General features: G+C 44.3%; 1 protein-coding gene across 1 annotated transcript; it reads right to left on the bottom strand.

The window, feature by feature from the left end:
• Positions 1-3,707: 3,707 nt before the first annotated feature.
• On the bottom strand, positions 3,708-9,050 carry LOC123037795. The gene has a single exon (XM_044460353.1). The coding sequence runs from the start codon at positions 9,048-9,050 to the stop codon at positions 3,708-3,710; it is 5,343 nt and encodes a 1,780-aa protein (XP_044316288.1).
• Between the last annotated feature and the right edge of the window lie 358 nt (positions 9,051-9,408).

Raw genomic sequence — 9,408 nt, 5'->3', positions numbered from 1 at the left:
TATGGACTCTCGAAGTTCAATTTTGGGTCAAAGTTAAACAAGTCAAATCAGAACCTTGTGCGTCTTCACAGAGAACGGTCGTGTTTTTGTTTTGCGCTCCGAATTTTCATTTTTCTTATTGAAACCACCGGGGTTTACTTAAATCTCTTCATCGTAGCTACACCTTTAAGTGTTTTCGCATGCTAGCTGAGCCCGATTCCCCAAAGCGCAAAAAAAGTCGCGGTGGGCATTCTACGGCAGGTGCTGTGCAACCTGCTGCCCGCGATTCGACTCCAGCTCAGCTGCCAATCTTAGGCGCCACTCAAATGGTACTAAGATCGGGGGCAAAAAGTGATTCGGTATCCGAAGTTGCTGGAATCGATGTGGCTCCGCTAGGTACTTCCGCTCTGTCCGATCAAAATAAAGTAGTGGCCCCAACACCTCATGTAGACTTAACGTCCGGATTACCGGCCGATACTGGTAGTACAGATACAAATTCTGTAGTACCAAAAAGGGTTGCATGTGTTGTACCAAAAACGGTTACTTGTGTTCGGGTGGCCCAGCTTAAACATGTATTTGTTTCACGGCTCGCCCCAGACCTCTCATCACTGGATATTACGGCTTATATCCGTAACAAAATCCAAGTTGATGATTTGAAGGTCGAACAATTTAAATTTTCTTATGCTAGGAAAGTATCATCATTTAAGATTGGTATTCCTTGTGCTCTTTTTGCATCTGTGTGTTCCACCAGTTTCTGGCCCGAGGGCATATTTGTAAAAGAGTACGAAGCTAAGTGAAAAAAGAATAGTTCAGGGGAAATGGAAAACACCATTAAAGAACCATCCCCAGCGCCCTCCACATCCTCTTCTGTCCCAAAAAACTAACCTCCTCTTTTCTTCTTTGCTATCAGAATACAAGAGGCTTACTTAGTAAGCTGACTAAATTGTATTCGGATAGTTTTTCTTTCCCATATAATATTATGGTATGTACAGAGACCTGGTTAAGGCCGGATATTCTTAGCTCCGAAATTCTCCCGGGTAAGTACACAATTTATAGGCTTGATCGTCAGTCCAGACGGGGAGGTGGAGTCCTGATTGCTGTCGACTCCACCTTTTCGTCTGAATTACTAACTTTCGAAGAATTTTATGACATCGAATTCCTAGGTATAAAATTATCGTTTCCCGGTAGTTTTGTATATATTACTTGTTCATATATCCCACCATCATCTGAGTTCCCTATTTACGCAAATCACCTTTCCGTTATTCAGTCCATTTCCAAAAAACTGTCGGATCGAGATCAGTTAATTGTATTAGGTGATTTTAATATACCTAGTGCGACATGGTCCCCTGACGAAAACTCTAACATTTTACTTCCTTTAGCGCAGCATGACTTTATTGACGGCTTGCTTGACATTGCGCTATCCCAAGTGAACCATGTTAAGAACTCCTTAGGACGTTTACTGGACTTGTGTTTTGTTTCAAATTCAGAAGGCGTTTGCCTATCAAGAACGTCACCACTTACACAACCGGAAGATCCTTATCATCCAACTCTAGAGCTGACTGTAGACGCAAGAACAGAGCTGAATAAAAAATCCGAAAAGTCGGTTAAACGAATCCGCTGCTTTCGTAAGGCAAACTTTCATCTTTTAAATACTTTTATATCCGGCTATGACTGGTCCGAATTTTATTCATGCACTAACGTGGCTAAGGCCGTTAATATCTTTTATAATGCATTGAATTCCTTCTTTTATCTGTGTGTTCCGTTATACTATCCGTCAATTTCAAATAAACCTCCATGGCTTAATAAAGAGTTGTCACACCTAAAAAATATTAAGTCCAGACTTTTCAATAAATTTAAAATGTGCGGTTCACAATCTGCCTTCTCTCGGTACCTAAGGGCTCGGTCAAATTTTATCGTGCTTAACGCCCGGTGTTATAAAAACTATTTGACTCGTTGTAGGGTCCAATTTTCACAAGATCCAAAACAGTTTTATAATTTTGTTAACACTAAGCGTAAATCCGCCTGTTACCCTGCATCACTATCATTCGAAAACTCTACGGCAAATTCTGATCAGGCAATTGCCGATCTATTTGCCCAGTTTTTCCAGACAACATATTCTGTTTCATCCCGTCCAAATCCGTCTTATTTAAATGCCATACCCAAGTCGAACTTGATTTTTTGTCCGAGGTTAAGCGAAAGCTCCCTTCTTTTGGATCTTCATAAAGTTAAGCCTGTCTATTCACCGGGTCCGGACGGAGTTCCAGGCTGCGTGGTGAGGTACTGTGCTGAAACTCTGTGTAGACCTCTGTACAAATTGTTTACCTTGTCTTTAAAAACATCTCATTTCCCACTTATTTGGAAGGAGTCATTTGTCATTCCCCTTCATAAGAAAGGAAATAAATGCAGTACAAGTAATTACAGAGGCATATCCAAATTATCCGCCATCCCAAAGCTTTTCGAAAACACAATTACACCCCATTTGCAACATCTTTGTAGATCGATTATATCTCCATGTCAACATGGATTTATAAGGCGAAGATCTACGACGACAAACCTCTTGGAGCTAACGTCTTTTGTAATAAATGGCTTTAGAAAGAACATGCAGACTGACGTAGTTTACACTGACTTTAGTAAAGCGTTTGATTCAGTAAATCACTCGCTACTTATATTAAAGCTAGACTTATTAGGGTTTCCATGTGATCTTCTAACATGGATCTCAAGTTATCTGAGTGGTAGGACTCAACGAGTCCTCTTTAAAAACTCGATCTCTGATTTGATCCGAGTTACTTCAGGCGTCCCACAAGGAAGCCACCTTGGCCCACTTCTTTTTACTTTATTTATAAACGATCTCCCTCTAGTCTTGACAAAGTCGCGTGTCCTTATGTACGCAGATGACGTTAAGTTATGCCTGCAATATAACGAAATTTCTAGCAGTTCAGACTTACAATCTGACCTAAACGCTTTTCAAACATGGTGTTGTGAAAATCTTTTGGATTTAAATAGCGCTAAGTGCAAAGTAATGACATTTTTTCGGGTGAACCCACAATATGCAACGTATACGCTGGGTGGTTGCGCGTTGTCTAGAATTACGCATGTCGATGACCTTGGCGTCCTCCTTGACCCTAAACTTAAGTTTTGTGACCATATTACTTCTATGGTGAATAAAGCCAGGGGAGTACTTGGATTTATTAAAAGGTGGTCAAAGGAATTCGATGATCCCTATGTTACAAAGACTCTCTTCATTTCACTAGTCCGTCCAATCCTGGAGTACTGTTCTGCAGTTTGGAGTCCTCAGTATGGTGTACATATAGACCGGATAGAGTCTGTGCAAAAGAACTTTTTATTATTTGCTCTACGGGGCCTTAACTGGAATGCAAGCCTTATTTTACCATCCTACTCTAGTAGACTTCTCCTAATTAATCTACCATCCTTAGTAAACCGTAGAACGATGCTTGGCACAACTTTTATCTATAAACTTATTGGTCAGAAATAAGAACGAGTTGAGTTGCGTATATGTGGACTGTATTAATTTTATTCTTGCCAGTTGCGAAGCCTATTTGACACTGAATTGAATTTCGCAATATGACGCCGTCTTAACGGCGTTGCCAGAAACCCAATAGATATTGTATACATGTTTTTTTTTGTACATAGAGTAAATATATAGAATAGAATAGAATAGAGATGGCATTATGCGCCTATATAGTAGAGATGATTAAAGCTGCAAGCGTTCACGAACATCCCGGCCCGCCCTGAAACACAGTTTCTGAATGGGGCAATACAGCAACTTTCGTGATGGGTCTGATCATCTCTCCTGTCGGGGTCTTCAATTTGACTGCTCGAACGAGGTTGTCCTTCCCTGGATAGGTTTCCATAACCCGAGCGATGTGCCAAGATGCCGGTGGTGAATTGGACTCTTTTACGAGCACAACATCACCGGTCGAGATGTTGGGTGTTGAAGTAGTCCATTTTGGACGTTGCTGCAGAGTAGTCAGATACTCCTGATGCCATTTTCTCCAGAATCCTTGAAGCATAGACTGGATGCTTTGCCAATATCCTAATCGGCCCACTGGGATGTGACTCAAATCGGGATCTGGTACTGTTGTTAATGGTCGCCCAATTAAGAAGTGAGCTGGGGATAGGTAGTTGGTTTCCGTATCCGGTGTGTAGCACAAGGGGCGTGAATTTATCACTGCGCTTATTTGAGCAAGAAGTGTGCGCATCTGTTCAAAGGTGAGCGTTGAGTTTCCGGTAATTCTGCGAAGATGCAGCTTGACACAACGAACTGCCGACTCCCATTTCCCTCCCCAGTGAGGGGCTCTCGGGGGAATAAATACCCATTGGATACCATCATCCGCTAGTGTGCTAGACACGGTGTCCTTGTGTGTCTGTGAAGAAAGCAATTCTTGCATCTCGTCGAGGGATCGCTTAGCTCCAATAAAATTTGTGCCATTGTCACTGTAGATCTTACTGCACTTGCCACGTACCGATATAAAGCGCCGCAAGGCAGCCAAGAAGGTTTCTGTCGTCAAATCTGTGGCAAGTTCCAGGTGGATGGCCGAGGTGACCATGCAAACAAATAGGCATATGTAACCCTTGCTGATACGTGGCTTCCGAACCTTTGCATCCTTCAGAAGTATTGGACCTGCATAGTCGCAACCAGTATATATAAATGGAAGCGCTTGTGTAATGCGTACGCTGGGTAAATCAGCCATTTGTTGCTGGGATGTGTGGTAGCGTTGACGAAAGCAAGCTAAACAGTCGTGGGTTATTTTGCGAATTAGATTACGTGCTCCAAATATCCAGAATTTTTGCCGAACAATAACAAAAAGTGAGGAAACGCCAGGGTGGAGGTTCACTCGGTGCTCGTGTTCCAGAATCAGCTTTGAGATGCGGTGTGTTTTTGGTAGCAATACTGGGTGTTTTGCATCGTTTGACAACTGCGATTGGTGCAGTCGTCCACCTACCCTCAGCAAATCGTTTTCGTCGATTATGGGTGCCAGTTTGATCAGCTGTGATCGGTTCCTTAAAGGTTTTTTACCGAGGAGCAATTGGTAATCGTCTTTGAAACAACCTTGGGCTTGTTTTATGCACAGAATCCTTGCCTCCTTAATCTCGTCAAATGTGAGAGCGCTAGATACCCTTTTGGGAGTTCGGTTTCGTGTACGTTGAATAAACCGCTTCACGTAGCCGACAATATGGACGAGCTTGATCCAAGAAGACACTCGCTCGGTTAGTTCATCAAATGGATGAACCGGGGTTGCTTCAGCCAGTGTGGCCAAACAGTTGGATTTGACTTCTCCTTGAATGCGTTTGTCTGTAAGAGATAAACCGAAACGTGAGTCGTTTAACTTTACCAGATACTGCACCTTGTCCCGTAGCCATAAAGGCCCATTCCACCACAAATGGAAGTCGATGAGATCAGCAGCCATCAGTCCCCTGGACGCACAGTCCGCTGGGTTTGTTTTGGAATCTACGTGATGCCAAGCACTCCTTGGAATAGTGTCAAGGATTTCCGAGGTTCTGTTTCCAACAAATGTCTTGAGTTGGGCTGGCGTATACGATAACCAGGTGAGCACTATTGAAGAGTCGGACCAGCCAAAAACAGTTATGTTTTTGTGGCGCAAAGCATATGTGATCGAGCGAATCAGTTGGCTAAGGAGAAGTGCTGCGCAAAGTTCTAGACGTGGCAAGGATTGTTGTTTCAGTGGAGCCACCCTTGTTTTCGCAGCCACAATGGATACCGAGATGGAGCCATCGTCATTCGTGACTCTGCTGTACACCACAGCAGCATATGCCTTGGTTGACGCATCCGAAAATCCGTGGAGTTCGATGTTGTCCGGGTCGTTGGCGACAAATCGTGGTAGTTGAAATGTTTGAAGATTGTCCAGATCTGCTCTCCACTTTAGCCAGTTGTCCGCCAGTTTAGTTGGGAGTGGGTCATCCCAATCCAAATTCAAGAGCCATAGCTTTTGGAACAGGATTTTGAATTGGATTACAATGGGTGCCAAGAGTCCGAGAGGATCAAATATCCTCGAGACGTCGGACAAGACTTGTCTCTTTGTGCAATCAGGATTTTTAGCTAGACCGACATTGTACGTTAGAATGTCTTTTCCAGGATGCCAGTACAGTCCGAGAACCTTTACTGGTGACGTTTGTGCAGGTTGTGTGTCGCTATCATCCGTTTGTATACATGGTGTATTGGATACCCATTTCCCGAGTTCAAGATTTGCACGAGACATCAGTTGAATCAGCTCGTTTCGGTTCCGAAGTAGCTCATCCTCACTGTTTGACCCAGTAAGAACGTCATCTACATAGAAATCCTCCAGCAGGATTTTCGACGCATTTGGGTATTCCTCTTGATGATCTACAGCAAGTTGTTCCAGCACTCGCACGGCCAGGAATGGTGCGCATGAAGTTCCGTAGGTTACAGTGCACAATTGGAAGTGCTTGATGGAATCGGATGGATCTTCTCTCCAAACGATTTTCTGGAAGTTTCTGTGCTTTTCGTTGACCCATATCTGGCGGAACATTTTTACGATATCCGCTGAGAATGCAAATTTGTACATTCGAAAACGAAGGCACACAGCGAATAGATCGCGCTGGATACTGGGACCTGTAAACAGGGTGTCATTTAAAGCCTTACCATTGGCGTCACGAAACGATCCATCGAAAACTACTCGTAGCTTCCGACCCAGAACTGGGTGGTGTGGTAGATAAAACTGATTTCCAGTAGCGTTTTCTTCAGGTGGCACCTCTCGCATGTGCCCCAGATTTGTGTATTCCCGCATAAAGTATACGTACTGTGTACGCAGCTGCTCGTTCTGTTGCAGCCGCCGCTCAACCGATTTAAAGCGTTTGAGCGCTCCTTGTAGAGTTTCTCCGAAATCGGGGCTTTCAGTGTTGAATGGAAGATCCACGATATACTTCCCGTTTTCATCGCGACTGTGAGTGGCGAGAAAGTGCTTCTCGACCTGATCATCCTCCGGATCCAATTTTGGGCTGCTTTGAACGTTTTCCAATTGCCAAAACTTCTGAAGCGTGGCGCCTATGTCTACCGTTGTAGTCAGTGCAATAGCGTTGCTTGGATTTGATGTGATGAGTGAGGTTATTACCCATCCGAACACCGAAGAAATGGCGATAAGATTACCCTTGTTGTCGTACATCTTTCGTCCTGTAAACACCGACCATACGTGTTCGCTTCCCAATAGAATGTCAACAGGTGATTTTGTGTTGAATTCTGTATCCGCCAACTGCAGATCCTTGAATGCCTCGAGTGCAGATGCATCGATGTTTTGGCGTTCCAGCGAAGAAGTAATTCTGCCTAGCACGTGGGCGTAGACAACCAAATGATCCTCGGAGATACGTGACTTGATATGCAAGGTGCTGCATCCCCTTGTCGTGTCTGCTTTCACCGAAGAGATTCCCGTGACCAAGATGCGTGATGCCGAACGTGTCAATCCGAGAGCTTGAATGCAACGCTCGGATACGTACGAAAGCTCTGAGCCGGTGTCCAATAAGAGACGGCATGTTACGTGGTCACCTTTTGCGTTTTTAACATAAACCATGGCAGTTGGTAATATGCTTCTCTTAATTTCCGTTTCCTGTGCAGATTTTGCAGTGCCCTGTGCACATACAACCGATTGAGTGCCCTCTCCTTGGGCGAAATGACTGAGAGTCACCGTAGTGTTGTTGGACGCACCTGTGTTTCGCTCGTCCTCCCCTGCTATCTGGGCAAGATTCCCAATAGCCTGTGTATTCGCTTGGACATGTAGAAGGGAGTGATGATTTCCCCTGCATTGCCTACATTTGTATGTCGACTTGCACTTGCTGACTCCATGACCAGGTCGCAAGCAGTTGTAGCATAGTGATTTCTCTTTTACAAAGGATCGCCTCTGCATCGACGACATATCCAAGAACAGCTGACAGTTATACAGAGTGTGTTCTGTTGAATTACATTTGATGCAGCCACTGCCTTCGACCGCAACCATCGATTGTGTGACCCTTTTTGGTTTTTCTGCATGTGTTGTTGTCTTGCTACCAGTCGCAAGCTCCCTTTTACTCAGTTCCAGTTCCTCGCAACGAGAATCCAGAAATTTGAAGAATTCCTCGAGAGTGGGGGAATCTGTGTCCATGCTGCGCTCAATCCACCTACGCCGCGTGTCGGCGTCAAGTTTCTCCAGGGCCAGATAGATGATCCAGCAATCGCGTCCCATCTGGTTGACTGCATCCAATCCGCGAATAATTTCGTTTGCTCCGTCTGACACCTTCCGTAGAATTGATGCATCTACCTTTGTAGTTGTTGGCAGGCTCATAAACTGCTCCAAAAATGAGTTTACAATGTGCCGTGGACGATTGTACCTTTCCTTCAGACGTTCCCAAGCGGTGTTGTAAGCTGTATCCGTAATGGCCAAGTGCCGTACCAAGTTGGCAGCCTCATCAACAATAAGTGTTTTCAAGTGATGAAACTTCTGTGTGTTGGACAAATGTTGCTTGTTATGAATTGTGCTTTCATAAATGTCTTGAAAAGAGGGCCACTCTGTGTAGTTGCCAGAGAACCGTTTGATTTGAATTTTCGGCAATTCACTCAGATTGGAATTCGCCGCATGTACCGAACTTGAATTCGTCAAAGAGACGTCACCACCAACATGAACCGGCGTGCTCGAATGAGCCTGATTTGCAGCCAGTCGCTCAAATAGTTGTTGGTTTTGTTGTAGCAAATTTACAATTGCGTCGCCGTTGGAGTGCAGACCGTTGCTGCCATTCACAATGCCTGTAGATGTACTCGGTTGTAGAGCATCACTTCTGTCCTTGAGAATTGCGTTCGCCCTTAGGTACTTTTCTTCGTAAATTGCGTTATCAATCTCCGGATCGACGTAACCTTCTACCTCCTCGTGGAGAGCAATGCAATCGCCGAACTGGTTGAACTCCTTCCAAACATCGTGGAGAAGTTGTATGCGCGTGGAGATCTCCGCCTGTGTTGCAGATTCCGCTTGCTCAGCCCATGAGAGACAACGTGTGATGTTGCCCTTGAGTCTGGCACGGCTTTTCACCAATGCTTTTAATTGTTCCATAGCAAACAATTACCCTGAGGATCAAAGCACTTCACTAACTGTCCAAGAATCCGGAACGAAGGACCAACAATATGGTCAGAAATAAGAACGAGTTGAGTTGCGTATATGTGGACTGTATTAATTTTATTCTTGCCAGTTGCGAAGCCTATTTGACACTGAATTGAATTTCGCAATATGACGCCGTCTTAACGGCGTTGCCAGAAACCCAAAAGATATTGTATACATGTTTTTTTTTGTACATAGATTAAATATATAGAATAGAATAGAATAGAGATGGCGTTATGCGCCTATATAGTAGAGATGATTAAAGCTGCAAGCGTTCACGAACACTTATTCACGGGGATGTGGAGAGTCCCGA

Source organism: Drosophila rhopaloa, unplaced genomic scaffold (genome assembly GCF_018152115.1).
Source record: "Drosophila rhopaloa isolate 14029-0021.01 unplaced genomic scaffold, ASM1815211v1 contig_105, whole genome shotgun sequence".
Taxonomy (NCBI): domain Eukaryota; kingdom Metazoa; phylum Arthropoda; class Insecta; order Diptera; family Drosophilidae; genus Drosophila; species Drosophila rhopaloa.
Note: the sequence above shows the minus strand (reverse complement) of the source record. Positions and strands in the feature narration are given on the sequence as shown.